General features: G+C 37.3%; 1 protein-coding gene across 5 annotated transcripts in view; it reads right to left on the bottom strand.

Moving 5' to 3' along the window:
* The window catches only part of ALS2 (alsin Rho guanine nucleotide exchange factor ALS2), a 59,286-nt gene that overhangs the window by 14,028 nt on the left and 19,997 nt on the right, over positions 1-25,261 (bottom strand). For all 5 annotated transcript variants that reach the window (XM_054830643.1, XM_054830640.1, XM_054830644.1 and 2 more), the window contains exons 2-21: positions 22,978-23,067; positions 21,087-21,241; positions 18,824-19,743; positions 16,093-16,453; positions 15,052-15,220; positions 14,537-14,633; positions 14,057-14,134; positions 12,939-13,115; positions 11,081-11,252; positions 10,506-10,686; positions 8,681-8,746; positions 5,967-6,129; positions 5,045-5,176; positions 4,676-4,804; positions 4,239-4,309; positions 3,781-3,847; positions 3,282-3,484; positions 3,069-3,134; positions 1,194-1,292; positions 493-657 (exon numbers count right to left, since the gene is read on the bottom strand). In XM_054830643.1, the coding sequence (XP_054686618.1) occupies positions 493-657; positions 1,194-1,292; positions 3,069-3,134; positions 3,282-3,484; positions 3,781-3,847; positions 4,239-4,309; positions 4,676-4,804; positions 5,045-5,176; positions 5,967-6,129; positions 8,681-8,746; positions 10,506-10,686; positions 11,081-11,252; positions 12,939-13,115; positions 14,057-14,134; positions 14,537-14,633; positions 15,052-15,220; positions 16,093-16,453; positions 18,824-19,743; positions 21,087-21,241; positions 22,978-22,997 (3,491 nt within the window). In that variant the 5' untranslated portion in view covers positions 22,998-23,067. The remainder of the gene's footprint in view (positions 1-492; positions 658-1,193; positions 1,293-3,068; positions 3,135-3,281; positions 3,485-3,780; positions 3,848-4,238; positions 4,310-4,675; positions 4,805-5,044; positions 5,177-5,966; positions 6,130-8,680; positions 8,747-10,505; positions 10,687-11,080; positions 11,253-12,938; positions 13,116-14,056; positions 14,135-14,536; positions 14,634-15,051; positions 15,221-16,092; positions 16,454-18,823; positions 19,744-21,086; positions 21,242-22,977; positions 23,068-25,261) is intronic.

Here is a 25,261-nt window from a genome sequence, read left to right as displayed (position 1 = left end):
GTTTCTGAGACCATCGTTTCAGTAATCTGCCCTGAGAGAAAGCATCTTCCCTCTGTTGTACTGACAGAATAAGTCAATGGAAAACCTGAGCACGAGCTAAAATTTACCTAGTCCTGTATATCCAATCATTAACCAAACCAACCCAGTCTTATAGGCCCGAGATGAAAGAATACTCCTCACATGACATTCATGAAGCTTTCAGAACTTTTGTACAAGATACCTCAGTAAGATACCATATTCAGTGTTACTTTTCAGCCAGGAGTATGATAGGAAAGCAAGGTAGAAAAAACCAAAGCAATCCAAAAACTTCACATTTACACCAGAAGCAGCACCAAAAAGTCTCTACACTCAATTCTTTAGATCATAACCCAGAAAGCCTAGTAAAAAAGAAAAAATAGACAGGCACTACCACTGCTACTGACGGATCAAATTCTTTCCTACTCTTTTTGCAATTGTACATCATACCAAGGATTTGTGGAACTGAATCATTACCTTGTGATATCATCAAAAACTCCATAACCACTCTTCTTATCCATTGTCCACTGTCCAATGAACATACTGGGAGAGGATGAGGTCAGCTTCCCACTGCGTAGCAGACCATGCCCATGACGCATGTTATCCTGAAAACACCCTTCATACACCTCACCAGTAGCATAGCTGTAATGAAAGAGAATAAGAAAGATTCCTATAATCTACTTTTCTGTTGTGGGGTGGTTTTTTAAATTGTTTTTTGATTTATTTATTTTTTGGTTGTTTTTTGTTGGTTTGGTGGTTCTCTCTTCCCCTCAGAACAGATCAACCCTCTCTTTTTCCTTCTATGAATTACACTACAGCCACACCAAGCAGGAACTATAGTAAAAGTACATTTGGGATAAAAGTGAGCCTTTAATACCAGTCTTTTGATGTTTAGTTGTTTTAAAGCCACTCTCTCCCCACCAGGCAAGGCTGTTAAAGGTTAGATTTCTCTCTCAGAAGAAAGAATCCTCTATTATTGAAAGGTGGTAGCACCATTAGAATAGATACTAATAAGAGAACACTGCACAAGTATGCAATCTACCAAAAGCAAAGCAGAAAACAAGCCAAGCTAACTATAATCACAAGTCTGAAGTGTACCAAGAAAGCTACAGAGTCTTGGTAAGCAGTGAGCCAGAGCTCCCTTCTGCAAAGGCAGCAACACAAGTGCCATATGTTACCTGTAGACTCCATGCCCACACATTTTGCCTTCCTTCCAGTACCCCACATAGTGGTCATCCTTATTCAATGCTTTGTTCGGCACTCTGTATTCACCGTACCTGTCAATGCACGGAAACAGAACACGAGCAGCTACAATGCTAACACATTTCATTGAAAACAGGAACAGATACATATCACAGAACTCATTCTACAATCAGAATGCTCTGTATCATTTTTAGTGCATCTTTTCAACTACAGCAGCTACAGATTATTTTTTTATAATTCTTTAAAGAAAAAGGAAGAATTCCACCATCACTAGGTCAATTTAGTCTGTGCTGCTTTTCTCCTGTTTGATTGTGGCATGTTGTAAGTATTCCCCTCTCTACCAGACTGCAGCATCTTTCTCAGCTTTCTGAAGGCCACAAGTCTTTTAACATCCTAAGACTGCTTCTACCTTTGTTGTCTTCATCAGGTCTTGATAATTCAAGCACATCTTTATTCCAGGGAAAGATGAGAACATATATTGCTACAGAGAATATTTAAAAAAAACATGCTAGCTTCCAATTATGCTCAAACAGTGGCACAGAATTGTTCACAATTTCAGTATGCCTGAAAAGTATGAGACACACAAATTTATTGATTTTAATCTTCTGAGATCTTGATTTTATTGATTTTAATGTTCTACTCCAACAAGACATTATTATTGGTAAGTGCTGAGACTATAGCATGTGTGCTGAAATAAAAATATATATATTTGATAATCCTAGCAATTACAGCTGAATACCAATCCATTTATTTCTGGTGGGGATTTGTTTGCAGTATTTCCATTGCTAACAACCCCAAAATCACCAGGGTTAGTTACAAATGACCAAAGCTCTAATTTGGTTTTCTAGTTTGACATTATACCAATAGCTAAAGGTGCATTTTAAAAAGCTGTCTGCAGCCAGACCACTTTTCAATTTCCCCTCCAACTCAATACTTTGAAAATACATCTGGAAGTCAATTGGACTCCTCATATTTTTTTATCCTGCCCAGTACAGACATGTCTGCTCACAAGATTGATATAAAATGCCTTTGGAAAGAAGTTAACCTCTTAGCCTCAATAGTGCCCTAAGCAGACTCTTAGCAATGAAATCCACAGATTAATTCAAAGCTGTGTAATAAATTAAGTTACTTTCAAGTGGTCTTATTTGTTTCACAGATAACTTGATAATGTATAGGACTTCTGTTCATCCTGTTTTCAAACTCCTCTGTACCAGTTATCTTCATCATCAGGATCACATACTCTCATTAGTTTTATTTTCATCACCCAAATTGTGAAGTCTCAATTCAAGATTTTGTTGTCTCCTTCCTGAATTATTAAACCCTTGCTCACCAGAAATACAGCAAGGAAAACATTAGAGAAGATGCATCACTACACTGTATGGAAGGCATTACATTTTCTAGAAGGATAAAATAAACAATACCAGAACTTTTGAAAAAATATTGCAACACAAAAAGTTAAGTTACCTATACAACAGAAAGTTGACTGCAGATTTTTCAATTGGCTTCCTCTCCTTAGGAGTTTATACCCACCCACCCTTTCTTTCTCCTTGGCTGTTTTACCGTTTCCTTCCTCCATCCTGCAGCTGATTACCCCAATTAGTTTCAGTTTTTATGAAAGAGCAAGTTTTTAATCACGCAGACACAGAGACTGCTGTGAAGATAACTAGCATACCTCTGGATAAATGAGAAATTCTCTCTATATCAACATATATCTATATCTTGTTAATATAGATAACCCTGAGTCAGAACGATTCGCTGCCAAACCTTTAATTAAAAGGGTTTTGTTACTATCTCCTACAACAAAAGATACTTCTTGCCTTCTGGCTCCACAAGTAGTGAGAGGATCTTACCCATCCTCCAGCCCAGTCCGGAAAGTCCCAGAGTACATTCTTCCATCTGCCCACTTTAGGATCCCTCTGGAAAAAATACAAAGCCATACACATGTATAAGATAATCAGTTCACTTCTCACTTCCCAAATAACTTCTGTGAGTTAGCCTACTTATTGATATAGTTTTCAATTGTTTTTAATTTGTTTTCAACTGTTATGCTCAGACGCTTTTACCTGCCGTGGGGTTTTCCTGAAAGCCACCTCCCATCGTAAACAGCATCCTTAAATCGAGGGTCCTTATAGAAGGTGTATTTGGCACTGCGAGAAATAGGAGGTTCCTGTCTTGGCACATTCCCACCAGCTCCATATAGAATTAAGTCAGAAGTCCCTTTAAGGGCCTGATCCACTGCTTGGCTTATTGCCCTCAGCCACTTGGTCTGAAACAGAAAGTGTTTCATCACAGAATTTAGTTAACATCTGTCTCTGCATTGAATCTCACCTTTACAGCAACTACAATAATCTCTTTTGTACTCCTCAGTAGAGTGTTTTAAATTGGAGCACTGCTACAGTCAAGCACAGCTACAGTCAAGCACAGCATACAGCCAACCTCCATACCAAGTTGTAGGAAGACTTCATTCTTGGTGAATACTTAGGCAATACTTCTGCCTATTTGGTTTCACAGTAGCAGAGAAAAAGCTCACTGAAGGCATGCAAAATTTGTAGATATGCTTACCTTTTCCTGTGGTGTTGAAGGAACAAGAACAAACTGTTCTTCAGGTGTTGTAATCTTCAATCCATTCCTACATGAGGGGGGGAAAGTGTTTTAAACTAGTGAAATTTCATCCTGAAAAAGGCAAGGTTTCTTAGAACGTGAATATTATATCTTCCCTCCCTCACTTCAGCTAGCATTCACTTTTTAATATTCAAGTCAGCAGTGAAAAGAAGCAACAGAGAAGACTACTTGACTACCCTTTCCTCTTGACTACCTTATTCTTTCTGATATTTATACATCAGAACAACTTTTTTGTTTTTTAAGCCACAGAAATACAGTAAGTTTTCTGAAACAAGAAAGCAGTACACGATTGCATGCAGCCTATTCTGCTCCTAGTTTACAATAATTGGTTACAAAATACTCATCCTCCGTCCCAAGATATCTGACAAGATTTCAGCATCACGAGCAAGAATACTCACACATTACCAGCTTCTTCTGAAAGAGCTTCTACCCACAGTGTGGACAAGGGAAAAATATGGTGCGTTGAGAACTGTAGGCAAGGAGAAGAAGGGAAACTTCACTGGGTAATGATCCATTACCCCTGCCCCATGCTTTTTCTGAACAGGTTTTTTTTCCTTTCTTTGAGGATAAGGGGAAACTGAGCATTACAGGCTCCTTATATGCACCTTGCTTAAAGAACTAGCCAACAGACACCATGCAAGCCACAGAGCAATAGCAATCAAACATTAAAAAAATAGTACCTAATTTCAAATTATTTGTAAACATAAGACAAATATCACTTCTAAGTGTTCAAGCAACACTGTAGTGAACGGTGCAAAACCTTATCTTTAGTAAAAACATGTCACGTTGTTTGAAGGAGAGAAAAGGTTTTTCTCCTGGATACAAGCTGGCTTACCTGAGCATGTACCAGAGCATCATTAAAGAGGATGAACCAGTTTACAGAAAATCTTCCAGCATGCTGTAGGGACAACCCCCGATTGCTGCTTTCACAGATTAAACGACGCTCTGGCTTCCGCAAAGAATCCTACAGGTAGGGTTAAAAACAAAATTACAGAAGCTTACTTCTCACAGGTTGTGACTTAAGGTCAGTGCTATTTGTCTTCCATAGTAAAGGTCCACCCTTTCTAAAGTTAAGACTACTACAACAACATAAATTAGAAAAATGAGAAGCATAACTTGGACCGTAGCATCAGTAATAGACACAGGGTATAATGATAACAGCAAGATATTCAAGCTGCTAATGGACTGACAATTGTCTTTATACCGTCATTTTCCCAGGAAAGGTCTTCCAGAAGCCAAGTGTGTATTCTGCTTCTTTCCTTTTTCTGCTAAGATGCACAGCAAGGCTCTCGTAACAAGAGCTAGAATCCTGTAGCTTCTGGTATTCTGGAGATGCCTACAGGGCACAAGGTAACACAGACCTGAGAGCGTTTCTGAACACCTGTGCCAACAACACTAACCAAGCTGCAATGCAACTGCTCATTTTATTAAATCAGCACCAAATGTATGACAGTTGGTCTGGTTAATAAACTAACAGTGGAGGCTAAGTTATTTTCTTGGTCACATGTTCTGTTGGTGTGCTGGGAGTTTTTAAAATCAAAAAAGTTCCATGAATGTTAAGAGGAAAATCATTAATATACAATTACATGATCTGTCTTCTTGCAGCTTAGCAAGATGTAGCAGAAGTAGCGCTAGTAATTGCGGGAGTAATACTTTAAATTACTATATTGGGATAAACATACAAGTAGTTATTGTTCCTGCTTAGTCATCTTTTATTTCAAAAGAATGCAATTATATACATTTAAATGGGTAGTAAAAGTCTACCTAATATATATGTAGTATTTTTAGTAGAGTATTACAGTCAAGGATAGCTACAGTAACGATGCCAGATGGAAATGAAAAGCAACAGGCAAACATTGAAATAATATATTTGCAATTAAGCACTCAGGCACACAAACAAGTTCTGGCAGGATAACAAGTTTCTACTCATCATGTGATTTGTGCAGGTGTGGTATAAGATTACGCCAATAAACATGCATGATCTTCCCTGCAGCAAATACAAGTCCGAGGCAGCTTCTCTGAGGACTAAGCTATTTCTAATTGCCTGGCATTTGCTTCACACAGTTAGTTCTGAGCCGTAAGTTTCATTTTTATTCATTCAGATACAGATAAGAAAGCCAGCTTACCACTTCAAAACACGTGGCAAGCTTTAGCAAAGTTCTAGCATAATTATGAAGTCGTCCAAATGGCATGAAAAACAGAGTATTCAGAACTTCTACTAGCTGGAGGTTTTCCTCGTTCTTCTCAGACAGTTTCTGTAACAGCTCCTGGTTTTTACTCAAGAAGTCTCTAAATGATGGGACCATTGGGGAACAGAGGGAGGAGAGGAAAAAAAGACAGCATGACATCAGAGATGTTTTATATAAATGAGCTCAGAATGCCCCTTTTTTGGATTATCATAGACCAATAAAAATTATAAAGGCAAATGCATGCTGCTTATTCCCAATTTAGTTTAAGAAAGCACAGTAATACAGACATGTAGGTCTCTAACAACTGCAACACTGGACTTTTTTTACTTCTACTCTCACATGCTCAGTCATTAAACTAGTTGAAGAAAGTTGACTAAGTTGCCCCACTTGGAGAGTAACTAATTGCCTTTTTCCCCTTTAACACTTGATTAGTAAAAGAGCTAACAGGTGGAATGACTTCCCCATTACTGTTAGAGTAGTAAGTTTCTAACACTGTTGATTCATACAAGAAGGCCTGAATCTTAACCTTGCTCCAGTGCACTTCCCTAAATATATCCAAGTAATCTCTTCCCCACCCCTGCTGTTCAAGGCAACTGACCATTTTTTCCCCTAACTAGAAAAATTACATCCTACCTCAAAGAAAGGCAGGAAATCTGTTCAATCCTCAGTCTGATTTCCAAGAGGGAGAACTAATCTAGTTCAGAGAAGAAGAGGGAAATGATTCTGAAGACAATGCATTAGCACAGGAAACCAGGATTTCTTCATAAAAAGGAAAACAAGCCTACTTTTCCCTCTCCTTCACCATATCTGTGCGCACATGTGTGCTGGCACATATGACATATCTGCATTAAAACACATCCAGCTGGGAAGCATTTAAACCACAAACTGCAAGAATCAGGTGAGGCTGAGAAAGCAGGCCCCAGGGACAGCAAAGCAGATCAGAGAATTGCACAGCAGGGTCCCAAAGAATTCTACATGCTTAGTAAGATGCCATTTCACACATCAAAATAACACACCTCATCTAGGTCTGCTAATGATATTTAAGAACTCTTATGTTCAACAAGCCTTAGGAATAACGTCTTCTTTAGAGAGAAGACCGTATTTCTTAATTTTAAATTTAACCATCTGAATGGCTTGCATTTTTAAAGTGCTTCAAGATCCTCACATGGAGGTGTCTCTGTAGAAAAGCGTCCAACAATAACAGATTCATAACACTGAGTATAGCTCGTCTACTCTTTCAGAGGAAATGCTCAGAAACCTACCAACAACAGAGACTTCTATTGAAGCTAGCACTTTTTAAAGTTGGGACTACTTCTAATGCATTGATATTGCAGAATATCCATAAAAGACCAGCTGACATTGTTAACCATTGACTTAAGAGAGTATCCCTCAGGGAAGGGGCAAAGGGGAAATTCATCATTATCAGCAAAGGTATTCTTGACTTCCCTTTGCAAGGAGCAGGATAAAACTTCTAAGACATCTCCTCCCTGAAGTTTCAGAACCTGAAAAAGTGTTATTCATCTAATGAAACCCTGGTTGCAGCAGGAGAAGCTGTGACACCTGACAGTGACAACTGATGTGAAGAATTCAGTGTAATTTCAGCATCCAGAACTTTTCAGTACTAATTATAAATAAGCTTATACTTGAACTAAGATTTCCTCTAAGTCACCTTAAAAATCTTGAAAGGTGCAGAAAGATTTTCAGTGTCTCACTGCAGTGGGATTTTGTATTTAGTCTTTGGCACTGGTCCTCAGGTGCAGAAGATTCTTTGCATTAGGTACCCTAGTGTTTCAAAGAGCCTCCAATATCATTTACACTATCTTCAAAGTGCTCCATGAAGAGCTGTAACAATTACTCCCATATTACAGAATTTAGGAAGAAAGGAAAGCTAGGAATTCCTCAAACGAGTTAAAAAAATACCCTCATTGCAACAACTGCTTCACAGCACCAGAGTGACAGATACACAGCATCATTACTTTATTTCCTAGACAAAAATACTATTGGACTGAGAAAAAAGCTTTATGATCTATAAACTTCAAATATACTGTCTCAGGCCTTAAGGTACAATTCCTTCCTCACATTTAAGAGCATCTGTGCATGAAATAGAGTAAAGCAACCTTGAGAGGCAGAGAACATACACATGCAGAAATATTATTTTTGCATCATTTTAAAGCGTATCCACAAATTTAAAGAATTCAAAAGTGAATTCACATCATCTACTCTTACTAATTCTTAAAGAACAGTTTGCTGTTCTGTATTTTCCTGACAGCAACATCTGAAAGAATAAAATACTAACAAACATTGAATAGATGATGAAAATTTAACCTTAAGACTAAGATTTCAAAAATCATTATCTTAAATCTATTTATGTTTCTTCCAAGGAATTTACAATAATTTATGCTTTTTTCCTCCTTTCTCCACCTTCAAGATAAAGTAACTGTATTCATTCAGCAACATTTTAACCTGAATTTTTATCACAGTTAAGAAGAGGAAGTAACTTTTTCTTCATCTGATGGAAAAGGAATTAGTGTACTCAAGCAAGCTGAGACCAAGTCTCTACACACTCATTAACTACACACATACACACACCATTCTTTACAGTTCTTTGCTAGTTGATTGAAAACTCCAGAAAATGGTAAAGATTTGCTTACATTGCTGGCTTTGCAAGGAGCATAAATCCTCCCATTACAAGGAAGTTTGTTACTGAAGTACAGTACCTAAAATGGGGAAGAGCTTCAGTTACAAAATAAGAACATCCCTGGAAATAGCAAGTATTGTAATTTCCAACAGTTTACCAATGAAATCTGTAATATCTTTTACTATACATGTAATCTAAGTACTTGAGAAAATATTAAACAGTGAAACACTCAAAGTTACTGGAACACTTAGTATTCACTTTCCACATGGAGGATAGAAAATGCATTACTATTCCACATTTCTGCTACCATTAGCACAACACATGCAGCTTGCTTTGCAAACGAAACTGATTTTTTTTTTGTTTCCCCCATATTTGAGCATGTACAGAATAGGCCATCTGTTTCAACAGTTTAATACTGCTAGCTTCTAATTATATTCAGCATGGAAATTTCAAGACAGGAATTTCTCTTTTCCCGCTATTCAACTTTCTACCTTTCACTTCTCCCCTACCAAAAAAGAAAACCATTTTTAAAAAGCCACCTTTCTCCAAGGGAAGAGGTCTCAGCTTAGCCCAATTAACAGATAATACTTATGTTGCCTGATGGATCCTTGAAGATGCTCAAAGCACTATGCTGAGGAGCATGCATAGGTTCTGATGCCACACAGAAAAAATGTGTAAAGCATTAGAAAGCAAAGGGGAAAAGCAGAAGACAGGCTATAACAACGAGAGCAGATATTAGGTATTTCAGTCTTTGACAGGGAGGAAGCAGAAATTAAAAAACCCTCCTAATTTGAGTAATGAGAACCAATTCTGGAAATCCAGATTACAAGAAAAACTCAAGTCAAAGACTAAGAAACAGAGAAAATACATATTTACAATTATGAACAACCCATTCAATAAACGGAGAAGAAAGCTTCTTTTAGGGTGATATGGCATAAGTTTATCACAGACCTATTGAAAGTGGTAACTGTTGTGCTTGTGTTAGAAAAAAATGCAACTAGCTGTATATTCAAAATGCTACTGCCTAACAACTGAAGTTGATGATCTTGAAGTTTTGTTGCCTTAGAGATTTTCAGATGTCTGGTAACCAAGACTACATTTGGAGAGGACATTTTTAGATTCTCCCCTCTGTCAAGCCAGTATTTTTCACAAAAACCTATAGGTATAAAGCATGATGAGACTTCTGCTGCATTTGAATGAAAATAACCAGCAACTACAAAAGTTAAGGAGAAAGGCAGCAAACAGTATGATTGCATGAACTTACTCTCCCAAAAGCATTAAGCTAATAAAAATAATAACCAGGATAATTCAGACTTAATTCTGAGCACTAAAGCAGCTCTGTCTTTTGGGTGAAAGGTGTAATGCTAGCTATTTAGCAGATATCAGGACAGAAGAATCGTTCTTCTGGGAGACAATTTTTAGTTAATGACTACTGAAAAGGCTTTTTGTAACTACAATAAACCCCCAAAGGTAGCTTTACTTAGTAGCCTAGCCATGGTAACTCTATTACATTATATTACAAGATCCTTACTATTAAGTAATGAATATGTCACTTTTTAATAATATGCAGCAACCAAAGAGGAGTTTGTATGTATAGAGTTTTACATTAGGGAAGCTGAAGCTGTCCAGTGTGCTCCACTGGTGAAGACTTTGCAATACATAGCTCACTACAAAATGAATTAGTTTGTGTAAAACTCTGCATACATTTTAAATTGCAAGAATACAATTTGCACAACAGTTACTTATGTGGCTTTCCTTATGATCTACTTTCCCCTAACTCAGGACTTGTGGTCATTAAGCCTACAGAGACTCAAGGTGAGAGGGAATTGGATACTTGCTCAGTGTAACTATCCAAAAAGAGACTGGAATGCTTCAGGATGGCCAAGCTCCTGGCTTCTTTTACTCCATGAAGAAAGCTACTTAAAGAAGCTCCATGTTGACCGATGAGATAGCAGAGCTTGCTGAACCTGCTTGCCATTTCCTGCAACAACTGGATTGTATTTGCATTGCCCAAATTATCTGTAACAGACCAGAAAGCAATTTAGCTTACCTTATGAAAGAGCAGCACCTATTAATAAAGAGAATTACTAGAAGGTGCTGTTTAGATGTTTTATTGGCAATTTCACCTCATGGCTACATTGTTCAGAATCAGGAATTCAACAATTTTAGACTGAGTACAGCTCAAATAATGAGGTTACTTCAGGTGAAACAGTCAGGAAAAGTGCAAATACTAATAACATAAATGCAGATGTCAAAATGCAGCTATATTTCACCAGTTCATCCAAACAGGGGAGAAGAGTAAGACCTTAGCTTTATCTTAAAAATATATAAATACTTTTTAATTTTGCATAAAGAAATTTGTTGTGGAACGTAGGGGAAATAATATTAAAAAAATATTAAAAGAAGTTCTTACCTAAACCTAAAAGAGGCCTAAGAACCTGAGATTTGATCTCACTCAGTTTGAAATAAAACCTTCTCTCAGTAGAAGCCAACTCATGCAAACTGGCAATATATCCCATTACGTTTTTGTCTACTAAGACCAAACAGTTGTCACCACCAGCTATCACATTGCTTATGTACCCTATCTGAAAGATTAAAAAGAGAAAAGAAAAAACAGTAGCTTTAATATTTTTCTTTTTACACTCCAATTTAAAAATAGGGTAATGCAGAATAAAGCATACTTATTGTCACTTAGTGCTCCTAAAGATATTAATTACCTACAGTGACTGACAAACCATTCAATACTGGCTTAATACGAGAATGATAAAACTACAAGAAACATACATAGTCAATGCTGTTCATTTTCCTGGTAGTGACAGAGCCTAAAATGCCATAGACAGACCATCTTTTAAGGTGACTCATACAAACATTCCATGCTTAAGAGACGGTGACTTTAAGTTCAGTCACTTTTAGAATTGCCATATGCTTCATGCTTATATCAACAATGTTGATATTAAATAGTATCATTACATCAGCTATTTCTCCTATTAATTAGGAAGTAAGAATAACAAGGCTTTAATATTATGACTGTGATCTGAACTACAGTCCTTTCTGGACATGGAAGATGTCAATTTATTGATAAGAGTAATATTACAGAATCAATAAACTGGACTAATGCTAATAACTACATTAACACCACAAGTGGTATTAGTGCAGGCATTGGTAGGTATTTGTTTTCCACAGTAGCTGGAAGCAAAATTCTTCTAAGGTCAGCGCAAGTGCCATTGATGCATTGCAGCTCCTCACTAATTCTGGTTCACATGCAATACCATACAGTAATTCAGTGTTTGAGCTCTACTTGTATTTCCTTTGTTGTTAAATAGAGGATTCCTTAGACACATTGAGCCAGAGTTGTTCAACAAGCAATTTTTCTGATATGCAATAGCCTCCAAGTCACCCTACAAGAGAAGGGAATGGCTAGCAACAATCTTATAGAAGGAATACAAGTGTGTGTGTGTGGTGCGTCTAAATCCCTGTCCCTCCTTAAACACCCCCCTCCAACTGCTATTCTGGTCAATCTAGTGAAGTAGCAATGAGACCCAGAAGAGCTGAGACAAAGACCTGCTTTCTACCCTCACCATCTCCTTTTTGTTACCTTAAAATCAGGTTGGTCTGAAATCATACAAACAACTTGGAAGAGGACACACAGTCAGAGTACAGACTCCCCCACCCCATACCAACTTCAAGGCAGATACGAGATTCAACTCGATGAAGAAAATTGCACAGGGGCACATCCTCTCTTGCATAATATGCAAATACACATTTTGGTGCCTTTGCTCAGTTCCTGATTTACACCCATGAGAAAGGGAGGGGGAGGGAAGGAGATGGTGCAGAACGCAGGGGGACCTTCTGCCCACTAACAAGATGCATAGGAAGCAGAATGGAATAGAGCAGGCAGTGTCCTCAATCACTTGAGAAACAACAGGAAAATAAAGAGCAATAGCAGTGAAGAATAAACACATGAAGCCTGTGGTGACAACAGAGCACAATATAAAGGGTGCTTTCTGCAACATGCACACATGGAAGGAAATGGATTAGACACACTGGAAACACTTCCTTGTCCCTCAAACAGAAGGAAAGACCAAGAAACAACAGGGAAGAGAACAATATTAATTAGGCCTCCTCTCTGCCCTCCATAAAATGTGCTCCTTATTTGACTGCTAGGAACCAATTACCTGACACACACTTAAAGCTAGTTCAACAATCAGCACTGTGCTATTTCCAAAAAGCGTCAGTACGATTTGCACTAACTTAAAAGAAATACCACTCACCTTACTACAGGATAGTAACAAAACTGGACTCTTAGTACAGCTATTTTCATACAAGTTATTTTCTGTTGTTGTCTCCTGGCCACTATAATATAATCCAGGTTGGAAGTCTTCCTCATCTGCTAAGAACAGGGAATAATCTAGTCCTGCTGCTGTACTCCAAACACCATTACCACACACCTGAAATTCATGAGGAAGGAAAGACATTAGAAATCATCACCTGAAGCTGGACAGCACTTAAGTCTTCTAGCCACACATGCAATACACAAGCCAAGAAAAAGTATTGCAATAACTGGTAATTTTTCAACTGCAGTGTTTCATAACAAATACATTTCTCACATGTATACTGAAAAATTATCTTTCTTTCCAGTCTTCTTTCTAATGGCTGTTTTGCCTTTAAATTATAATTCAGTTTTATTCTTAAATGAGCATCAGGTGAGCTTGACTAAAGTTGGGACACTATTCTCCCCTCTACATTTAACTGGGAAATCTATATATTTGTGACCATTAACATGCTGTACATTAATTTGCATAAGGCCTAAGCAGGAAAACTCTGCAACTAGTTTTCCACTAAGACAAGCACCAGAAAACATAGGCAAGGGTCTGGTCTAACCTAAAAATCATTATTCGGCTATTCACTCAACGCGAAGAAAAGTTCCAAACAAACAGAAAACCCACTGCCAAAATAGGTCTGGAAATACAGAAATGAACAACAAATATGGTCATGGTCTAGCAAAGCTAAAAATGCTAGAGGAATTTTTAGAATAAAAACAGTGTTCCAAGGTATTTAAAAGTTTCAGCACTGCAACATCAATATCAGAGAAACCAAGTATAAGGTAGGAGTGAAATCTGATAAGAAGCTACGACCAGTCATATTTCTCAATCTTAGAACTTCAATGTGGTCAAAAAACAGTGGAAATCTGTGTAAAGGATTTCTTGGGGAGATTTTCATAAGGTCATCTAATGATCATATTCAGAGTACAAGCCAAAGAAACCAAGGACTCTATTAGTATATAGCACATACCTATATAAACAAGATCAGTTTTTAGAAGTTACTTTGCACTCACTTGTATAAGAATCAACCCTAAACTGAAAGAAGAAAAATACAGAAAACAAAGTACCTTTGCAAGACGAGGGACTGTTGTTGGGGAGTTCAAGTGACCAAGCTGACCAGAGATATTACTGCCCCATGAGTACACCTGTAGGAAACATAGCTAAACATGAGAATGAAGCTTACATGCATGGACACATACTGAATTGCAGTAGTACAACACAGCAAGTGTGCAAACACACACAAGTCAAGGGTATAAGATTCATGTACCAAGAAACACCTCCCCAATTTCTATTGTCTTTCCTAGATTCTCAAATTGTCTTCTCATGTTCAGAAATGGAATGCACCAAATCAAGTCATTGCAAAATTTAAACATAATGCTATAGTGCATGCAGCACTTTGGCAGAAATAGAATTAAAATTCCACACTGCTTCCAAGTTGCCTCTCACAAACAGAAATTAAAGTCTAGAAGCAAAAGAAACAAAATTCCAAAAAACACCAAGCATGACAATTATATCATAGACAAGTAATAAATAACAGTCACTTTTACCTGGGATTTGGCAGTGAGTGCTAAGGAATGATGGCCACCAGCAGAGAGGTGAATCACTTCTTTACCATCTAGGCTTTTCACACATAGTGGCTGAAGCCTGTCAATCCCCAGAACCCAAGGGGCGGGGGGCGGGGGGAAGAAGAGAAGAGAAACAACCAGAGTTATAGAGGTATTCTTAAGACAAAAATAAATTCCAAGTTTTATTTTTTCCCCAAAATAAATTAGAGAAAAACAAACATACATGGAGTCTTTTGGCACTAAACCAGCTTAGTCAAAAAAGGTTGTGAAGGGTGAAAATCCACGATAAAACTCACCCCAATTTGGACAAAGTCAAAATATCACCAAAACTCCTAGTGATTACAAGGGAAAAAGTCATAACTGATTGATGGTCAGTAACAATACAGCATAATACACATTACTTGGAGGAACTTAGTTCACAACACAAAAGAACAAGAACACAATGCAAGGCAGTTGACCGATGACCTACTAAAAAACATCTGTCAAAGAAATCTCACCTTGGCAGAACATCGCCATGTCCTAGCTGTCCTTCCTTCCCCTTTCCCCAGCTCCACACCTCTGTTCTTAGAGAGGGTAAAAGAGCATCAGCCTCACCACTGTAGGTTGGAGTCAAAGCTACAGTCCTCATTTTTGCCCGCCCTACCTTCCGTAAGAGCCTAGGAGAAACTGAAAACAGGCCAAGACATAGAAAAATTGCTCATCATTTTAGGTAAATATATTACTCAGACTCTGTGTTACACAGTAACTACCATTTGAGGTAACTGATCAAGACTTCTTAAAGAGGTCTTAAGATTGAGAGCAAAGGTTGACATGTAATAAGATAGGTTACTGATACACAGAAGTAACATGTGCTGAAAGTAGACAGATTCCAACTAACTTCTACCAGCTATTAAAGGATAAATAGGTATGAGAACTATACAGCTATACAGAAGCAAATGAACGAAAACAAACTATACATTAAAAAAGTTATGTTTTGAAAGAAAATATATCCTTGCAGTGAACAAAGGATTTCAATACTTCCTAAAATCCCCACAGATCCAAGATCAATGAAGAACTAAACCACGTATCCACCCATTTAGAGCAATTAACAACACTAAAATCTATGAGGGAAGAAGGTCATCAACTTTGAAGTTTGGCAGTGGCAACTGGAATATTTCTAGGTTCCTGGCTCAAAACCAGCTCAGTGCAGTAGGGATTACAGGCCACACAGATTTTTATCTGCTACGCAAGCTATGAAAGATTGCTTGCTGTCAATTTGCAATAAGATGCCCAGGCTACTACAATGTGCCCGCTTTACCTTACTTTACCAGTGAAGAACATTCCTAAACCCACTATACTTTTGGTTTTCTTACCACGCAGTATCTGCTAGTCTTCACTCCCCTCACCACCTTCAAGTCCTAAGACAGAGTTTATAATTCCTAAACACCTTTGGTAGCTGATTAGATTTATGTTCAATAAATGTCTTCTTTCCAGGTATAAACCTCCATGTTATCATAACTTTTCCAGTCTCTTGGTTTTCCCAATGTGGTTTTTTTTACCTTGTGACAACAAGCCAGGCAGGGAAAGTCTCCGATTCCCTCCTTCAGATTCCTCCTCTCTAATATCTACTAAACTGGAACTCTTCTTCCCCTGCATGGATTCCAGTCTGACCTGCTCTTCTCGAGTGTCTTTCAGAGCTTCAGGCCCTGGGGAACCACCACCAGATTGAGATCCCAGTTCACTTGAAGGTGTGCCATAGAAGTTCATTACTTTCTTCAAAGACAATGCTCCAGCTTCATATGTAGCAGCTACTCTCACACCAACAGCTGACGCACAAGAGGCCACCAGGCTGTTCAAGGCAGACGTGCTGGTACCTGGAGGGCCAGGGATACAAGCACTGAGTTGTTCTTCTTGAGAAGGCTAAAACCAAAGAAAAATTGAAGACTATCATACCAGACAGGACATAACAGTAGGATGATGATATACACATTCACTATTCAAACTGTGTGCTGTACTGAACAAGACATTATGAAGAAGCTTTTTATACTTAGGTGTACATCTATTCCTCAGAATCACATTTTTTAAGGTAGGACCAAGCACCATCTCTACATGGACTGGGCTTTGTCTGTTGCACTTGTCTTGTAGTTCATCCATAAGAGACTGTGGGTCTGTGTGGTATTTTTAATACCAAAAAAATGGATCTTTGCAAACAAATATAAGAAGGGATTTAATTTTAGGCTTATTACCAACTTTGCCACCAATTAAAATACATCAGTGAGCATGTTGTATTTATAGAGATATGTTCACCCTTTGATATGTTAAAAGGAAAACAGTGATTCATGGATTCATTTTGCAAGGTCTATCTTAAGACCATTCTGGGCTGTGTGTCCACTTACGCTACCATTGTATCCATATAAAGCTTAGTTAATAATCATCAAGTCACACTAGGGACAAACTTACTGAATGCGATTATTAGTACCAGCACATGATTACCTATAATAGCAATCAATTTACCCACCAAATAAGAAATAATGCACAGGATTGTTTTAACATTCAAACTATCTGGCTAATATAAAGACAGCAAAGTTCCATTTTTCCATCTAACGCATGGTTGGAAATAACATTACTATAAATATTATAGCTCATTTTATCCTGCCAGAAGAAAAACAATCTTTGACTTCTCTTTTTTTTGTGAAAAACTAGGCTAAAGGATTTAGATTGGTCCTATTTATTCATACTTCATTGCTATTTATAAAAGGCATGCCTAGCAATACAGAAAAGCAAACTCAATTTGTGTAGGAAAGCAGAGAGAAGCAAAGGATTTTACTAATGCTGAAACATTACATTAGAGTCCTCATCTCTGCTCTTCACATGTATGCTCAATTGTGTTAAGATTCAGTGAATCAATTCCAGGCTTGTTTATTCCTGGAACTGTGTGAGGGAAACAGTACTCTGGAAATATTCCAGGAACAAGGAGTTGAGAAAGGGAGTGTGAAACTACGTGTTTCAGTCATTTCTTAAGAGCAGGAGTTCTCACATGAGCCTGAGAGGCTCACAACTGCTAAAATGCATTTGTATTAGCAAAAAGCAAAAGGAAGGACAACTGCATTCACACAATGTTTATTTCTCTGAAATACGTTTCCCTCAGAATACGAAAACATAACTTGCTGAATTACCACATTACTGGACAGTTTGTTTTGGTTTTAATACTACTTTTTTTTTTTTTGCAGAGGTGATAACAAAAAAATCAACTATTTATTAGGCACTGTGAATTTATCTCCCAGAACCATTGTGAAAAGTTTCTTACTGTAACTACTAAAAAACAAATTTAAGAAATTGATCTATACAACACTTGAAATGACAAAAGGAATTTTCAGAATTCTGCTATGAATTTCGCATATTGGGCCACAGAGTGGCCATTTTTCTTACAGACATTACCTTTACCATAAACCATCCAGCAGGACAGTACTTACATAGAGAATGCTAGACTTCATTGCAAGATTTTGGACTAGTTTTCTAATAGCTTTTGGGTTGTATCTTCTTTCCCCCCTGCCCCCAAATATTTTTTTTTTTTTTCCAAAATAGTGGAAACTGTAATATACTGGCAGGAAGCTGGGAACAGCTCTTGAACCTTCATATCAAGCCTTTTCTGATGCTTATTAAGAAGTTATTACTTTACTGTTCTGCTATAGCATCAAAACAGTGTTGTTGAACCATTTTCCACATCACACAAAACAGAGTAGTACTTATGCATTTCCCATCCCTGTTTATAAGTTTATGCCACTCCTACATGATTAACATTAGAAGCCTTTGGGTCAATGTTTTAACATTACCTTTACAATCTTTACTTCAATCTAGAATTTTTAACTGATTGAGAAATTAGACAGATTTGTGAGGGATTTGTTCCACATATAGAAAATAAAATTTCACCTTAAAGGTAAATCAGACAAGTATCAGCTTACTGCCCCACACAAATGGGAAACTCATGCATCATAAAACAGCTAGAGAACAGGAAACTGGCTTATGTGGTTCTGGTACTGTGGACCATGAAGAGGAGAGACTATAGCACCATCAAGGCTGCTCACATTAAACAACTGCAATTGAACAAGAATGGAGGACAAAAACTCTCCCACTTAAAAGTTGAAAACCATCACACAGAATAAACTTTGAAACTACAGGACCACCACAGCTACGTTAAAGTAACAGAATTTTTCACTTGTGAAAAGAGTAACCTTGTGACATATAAAAGAGGAGTTGTAGCAAAGTAAGAGCTAGTGACTAGGTACCAACCTGCTCAGGTTCTGTGCAGATGTTTTTCTCCAGGCTCTCATTTAATGAGTGACCTGATAAACTGATTAAGTACTCTTTCACTTCTTTTTTTTCTGGGAACAGAATATTTCCAGGACTAGAAATTCCACTGTCTTCCTGTCCATCGTTGCTGGAAAGCATACTTGCTCCATCAGATTCTAAAGCAACAAGTGTATGCTCTTCCACAAGTGGTTTCTGACAGTCTTCACTTTGGCTACTGGTTACGTTTTTTCCTTCTAGGCTCTCCAATGAGGGACAGAAGACTTGGTTTTCTGGTTGGTTACCAGACAGTGCTACACCCAGCGGGCAACAGTGACTATCTGAAATGATTACATGATCTTCCTTGTCCATCATGGTAATAAGGAGTTGACTGCAATGATTGCACCTCTCTGGGATAGCCTTCATTTCCTGCACAGGGGGACATTGTACCAGAGCCAGGCTGTGGTAGGCTCCACAAGCAATCTGGAGCACAACACGTCCTGCCAGGTGCTCTACCTTCTGTGGCTTTGTCACTGGGAAAGTTGTTGTTATGAGACCAAGCTGGCAGCCACTCCCCCAAGCCCATATCTCTCTGCTTAGTGATAGCGCCAGCGTGTGTTCCTCTCCACATGCTAGCTGCAAAATCCTTACTGATAATAGAGGACTGTTTTCAGAATCAGAAATACTGATGGGTTGTGGCTCTGGCACACATGGCTGATTAGCAACTGCACACTGGCCAGCAGAATTGTTCCCCCACATGTACACCACACCACTTTCTGTCACAGCTCCATTATGGAAGCTGCCAGCTGCCACTGTAATAATATGATGCCCAAGCAAAGTATTTTCTAAGACAGGATTATTAGCACATGACTCCTCTGGTCCTGATCTCCAGGGCAGTTTTCCAAAACTGTAGACCTCTCCACCTGGGAGAAAAAAAAACAACATCCTAACATTAATCTAATGAAGTTAAACCAATACAAAATTTGAAGAGAGATTCAGATAAACAGTTATCAATTTTTAGCTTACTTCAGGCTCAGCGAAACTATGGCTATTGATATATGAAGACTGCCGGTTGCTCTCTGCTATTGCTGCTGTTAAATCCTATACCTCTTGTTAACATTACTCTGTGCATTCACGTACTGTTGAACTAAGTAATGCTTTTGTGCTAAAAATTCCACTATATCCAATTTAAGTGTATTTATCGGTCCTTTCTATTTTAAGAACATACAACATATTAAGGACATACAACCATGCTTGAAGAGCATGACAAAGTACAGAGCTTATCTTTCCATACAGAGATCTAGCATCACCAGACTGTACTGTTTGCCACCCTACAGTAAAAGAGGATTGCCCTATCAGGTGGAAAGTGGGGGTAAATGTATCTTGCCATGGATTTGATGTTGTATTGCAGCCTCTCCAAAATTTCATTACCTTTACCTGAAAAGATTGCAGCAATGCTAGGTCAAGTTACTTTGCTAATTCTAAAGAAAAGCAGAAATCTATTTTTAAAATGAATAGTTGTTTTCACAGTGATAGAAAAATGGCAAATCATATACACAAACGACATGCTTCATGGGGCAAGAACACACATGCAAAAAGTCCTTTTAATTATGAAAGAAACATGTTCTAAAAAAACTCACTGGAGCTCCATAACTCCTCCAATAGAGGAGAGGTGCTTATAGCAGGCTCATCAACAACCTGGAATCTTTCCTTCAAAAACATCAGAGAAAAATCAAAGCAGCAACTTCCAGATTAGTCAACTGTATGCCCATTGATCAGTACAGGTAAGGACCAAGCTATGCAAACACTTCAAGGGACCGGCTTTTAGGAATACATTGATTCACAGTACCAAACTGCTCACAAATGCATCTATCAGCTACACGTTTTTCGAGAAGCACACAAAAACTAAAGCTCTTAGACATCAAAAGAACCTCTTGCTGTATTGTCTTTTTTGAATTAACGGCATCACAAGAAATGCCATTTTGAGTTAGCACAGTTCTGATTACATTACTATCTTTAAGCAGGAAATCCAGAGCCATTGTTAAAAGAAAAAAGAGAGTATTAAAAGACACTATGCATCTAATTTCTATTCCAACACAGCTTTAAGTAACTTGTAACTAAGAAGGAAATACTGGCAAATTTAAAAATCTGTTTAAAAGTTGTGTATGAGACACAGATAGAATGAAAAAAAATCTAAATGAAGAAAACTTGACAACAACTAAAGTTTGTTATTGCCTCAAATCTTCACAATTAAGATGTCTATTACCTTCTGTTAAAAGTAATCCATGATGTGTTCCAAGGGCTGCCTGTAATACAGTCTTTCCACTGAGGCCTGGAAGCCTTTCTGGAGTTACAGAGCAGGAACCAGCCTTCCAAACATACACCAGGCCTCTCTCTTTGGCTCCTTCTGCCTCTTCTGAGCTACAAAAGGATTGGAGGAAATACAGAATCAGCTTTAAGTTTTCTGTGGTTCAGTGATGCATAGTTTGCTTTTCACATATGTAGGAAAGGCTTAGTAGTTCAGGCATTAGTTTTAATTTCAGGAAGTCAACATGTTTCATTTACAATTTGGTAATCTTAATTTAAATGTTATTTAAATGAAAAATAGGTATCTTCTATTTGAAATCATTAGCTTTCTTCTACATTTGTACTTTACTGGCTAAAAGCAGCTGATCTTGTCATTAGTATGCTTAAAGAGACACTTAATCACAACTGATATAGCCTTTATATTATACACTGTATTTGCTGCTCACAGCAAGGAGATGAAATTAATACACAATTCTGCCATTGTATGCTGAGAGAGATCATTGCATCAGTTCTACCCACATGTAAGTAACTCTGTCTCCATCTGAACAGTGAGACTTTTAACATTAACTCTTCCTGTGTTAGAAAGCAGAAGGAACTTTTCTGGTTTATTAGGTTTTATTCATGTTTTGTATTATTCAGCTTTTGCAAATCAAAATGCAGGAAAGACAGCCTTATAACCATGTTTTTATCAGTTACACAGAACATCAAATATGCTGGAAATACACATAAATCTCTCAAATAACATTTGCTTTAAAAGTAAGCAATTAAGCAAAGGATGTATTGTGTGCAGATTTTACTGTGAGCTCCCATTCAGTGTGTTGTCAAAACATTACACCTATAAGAGCTCATGCTTTTTATACTTTCATTTCTACCTTTAGAGAAAAAAAAAAGGTTTTTGTTGCGGTTTTTTTTTCTCCTCTTAATTCTTAACAAGTTTCTCAGATTCAAATGAGCCAGTCATTCAAATCAATTGAACCAAGAAAAAAAAAAAGATCCTGAAACACAAGGGAAGTATCTTTAACACTTCAACACAGTCTGGTTTGAATGCTCAGTCAGCAACTTCTCCCATTCAGCAGAAAAATTCCTCAGAACTTTGACAACAAGCACAGTTTTAATAATTTTGGAATCACTTATTTTAAACACAAAAAGTAATTTTAAACATCAATACAGACTGACAGCATTTCAAGTTTAATTAAGAGTTTTCTTTAAATTCATTTAAAACTTCATATAGAATAGATTATTATCTACCCTGCAGGATAAAGTAGGTTTAGCTCCTTATTTGCCAACAATCAAGTCATTTACTTGCCACATAAATCAGTTCTTGCAGATTTGCATGAACTTGTGAAGTTAAATATTTAAGGTAGCAAGAAGAGCTTTGATGAAATGGCAATCTTTATCTAGAAGAAAGGGCACAAAACTGCAGATGTATTCCAACACTGAAGCAAATCCAGAAAAAGCTAGTCTGATAGGCTGCATTGTGGACAACTTATGCAAGTAGCACATTCAAAAGCTCTAAGGTCCTATTCATGCAGACCACTGATTTTTTTTAAACTAAAAATTTTGCTAGCTGTGGTGCATAGGATGAACAATACCTTTGCACAATCTGCCTCTGAAACATTCAAGATGGGAATAACTAAGACATGGAATTGTGTCTCAGCTCTTGTGCACACCCCCAATCTCTCTTATATACTGAGCGTTCCAGACATAACTGAAACTAAAGCTAAGTTACTCCTCCTCTTCCCTTTAGTGTGAGTTACATAAAGAGTACACTGACAATAATTTCACAGGATGATCATGAGCTGGCATATTTCAGGGAGCCTCTGTGACTTCACCTAGCTGTTCATTCTCACCTTCTTTCCTGTGAGTCCATCTGTCAGTGGCAGCACTCCATCACCACCAAATCACTCCTCTTTCAAAAGGAGCAATATAATTTCCACAAACTGTAAAAAACAAAAACCAGCTATTTAATTACAAATAATGTTAAGTCTAAAAACACCCCCAAAACCAATAAACAAGAAGCATAAAGCTTTAGATCCGATGTTAAATGAATAAGCACTTCTGCAACACTAGGATGTTTGAAGTACACAGCACACTGAGCTGGCAGACAAAAGCTAAACAGCCAGACTTGTCCTACCTACTCATCTCACAATAGGTCTATTGTAAGGACATACTGAACAAAACCTAGTTCAAAGGCAGAAATTAACATCAATCTCTCTCTATAATTCTCAGTATACCACTTAAACATCAAAGCAGTATAATCCATTTTCAGTCTAACATAAGATAGGATTCTATGCTCAAGCTAAATTTGTACAGTAAACAGATTTGTATGAGCAGAAAATGGTTAAGAGTTGAATTTGTAACTGTATTCCTGAACCAAAGCACATATTACCATTAAAAGGTACAGGTCTATTAAAGCCTGTGCAGAAATGCAGAAAGCCAATTAAGAGTTCAAAACATTTCTTCATGCGAACCGGTAGCAGAGTATCTATGAAGACATGGTAAGACCACAGAAGCCAAGGACAAAAAAAAGTGGCTGCTCTATTTACGCTTTTATCCTTTTGGGTTTCGAATTTTGCAAATTCACCCTCACACCTTTCCATCTTCATGAATATACCTCTGTATTACTTTTCTTGTAATAAAACAAAGCTACAGTTATTCTTTATTTCTTATAATCTGTTTGGTTTTTTAATATTGAGAGAATTGTAATTTTCCTTGATCTACTGCCTTACTAGATGAAGTACTGAAAATTTTAGTTACATTAATGCATGTGTGTAGTCATATTTATTCAAATAAATTTATGTGTGAAATTTTTTAGACCCTTACTCTTTATTATAGTTGCTGTCTGATATCCCCTGTAAAAAAAACCAGAAAATAAATTATTTAATATAATGGTCTTTTAAGACAATGTATCTCCAAGATCCAGAATGAGTAGCGTGAAACTCTCACATACAGAAAATAGAAATAATATATGGCCAGTCTTGATTACAAGAAACAATATATGCAAACCCATAAATTGCATACAGAAATTTCAATTCACACTTGGAAACAGTAATCATCAAGTTGATAAATAATTGAAATAACTAACACAAATCCCAACACTTTCACTAGACTGCTCTGAATATTGAAGTAACAAGCAGACCTTTACAGACAGAAGCAGCAACACATCATACCAAACATTTTCAGTTTTCCAAATACGGGACACTAAAAATAGTGATTTGGGCTTCAAGGCTGGCAAAGAACATATCACAAAAAGATAAAGAGCCACAAAAATATGAAATCACATTGATATGATACAATAGTATTGTGATAAATCATATGCACCTTGCTCTAAAAAAAAAAAGCAGAGCATGCTTTCTAGGAACAAATACACACTAAGCCACACTTGTCACCAGATAGCGCTTTAAAGACACTTCCTCAACTGAAAAGGAAAAAAAAACCACCAACAACCATCAAAGTTAACTTTTAAAATATTAAAACAGGAAGATCTCACAAATATAAGGAAACTGTCATGCAACACTTCAGTAACAGAGGTGTTGATGAAACATCAAAGGAAAATGGAAGCATTATTTTTGGAATGTCTAACTTTGCGATGTGTTCTAGCTCAGAGTAAGTACATTTGCTCCCCCACACACACACACTTAGCGTACTCAAAACCACCCTACAATTCATTTTCTTGAAAATGCTGGCATTTCTCTGTGAAGAACTATAGCTTCACATATAACTATCCAATGGATCAGTGAATCAGATGAAGAGATAGGAGCTTTAATAGTCATCAAAGTATCAACAATTGTATCATTTACATTGTATATACTTATTCAAGATCAGGGAAGTGAGGCCTAAAATTCTTGGCTTCTATAATTTAGGGATTTATGAGGGTTTTTTAAGGGCTCAAAGATATTTCTTTCCTTTTCATCAGCTTCAACTGCACAAAAAATTACTGTAGTTCTCATGAAAACTTCAGATTATAACAAAACAAAGTTAAAGCCAGGCATCTGATTAACTGTTTTGCAAGATTTCCCTTCAAGGCTCAATCGAAAAATTGTGTAACTATTAAGTTAGAAACCTGCAATACTGGTGGACTAGAAATTAAGAGAGCAATATGATGGTGGTGATACATTTTGTTTTCTTTACAAA

Source organism: Grus americana, chromosome 6, assembly GCF_028858705.1.
Source record: "Grus americana isolate bGruAme1 chromosome 6, bGruAme1.mat, whole genome shotgun sequence".
NCBI lineage: Eukaryota > Metazoa > Chordata > Aves > Gruiformes > Gruidae > Grus > Grus americana.
The sequence above is the reverse complement of the archived record's forward strand: the minus strand, read 5'-3'. Positions and strand labels throughout refer to the sequence as shown.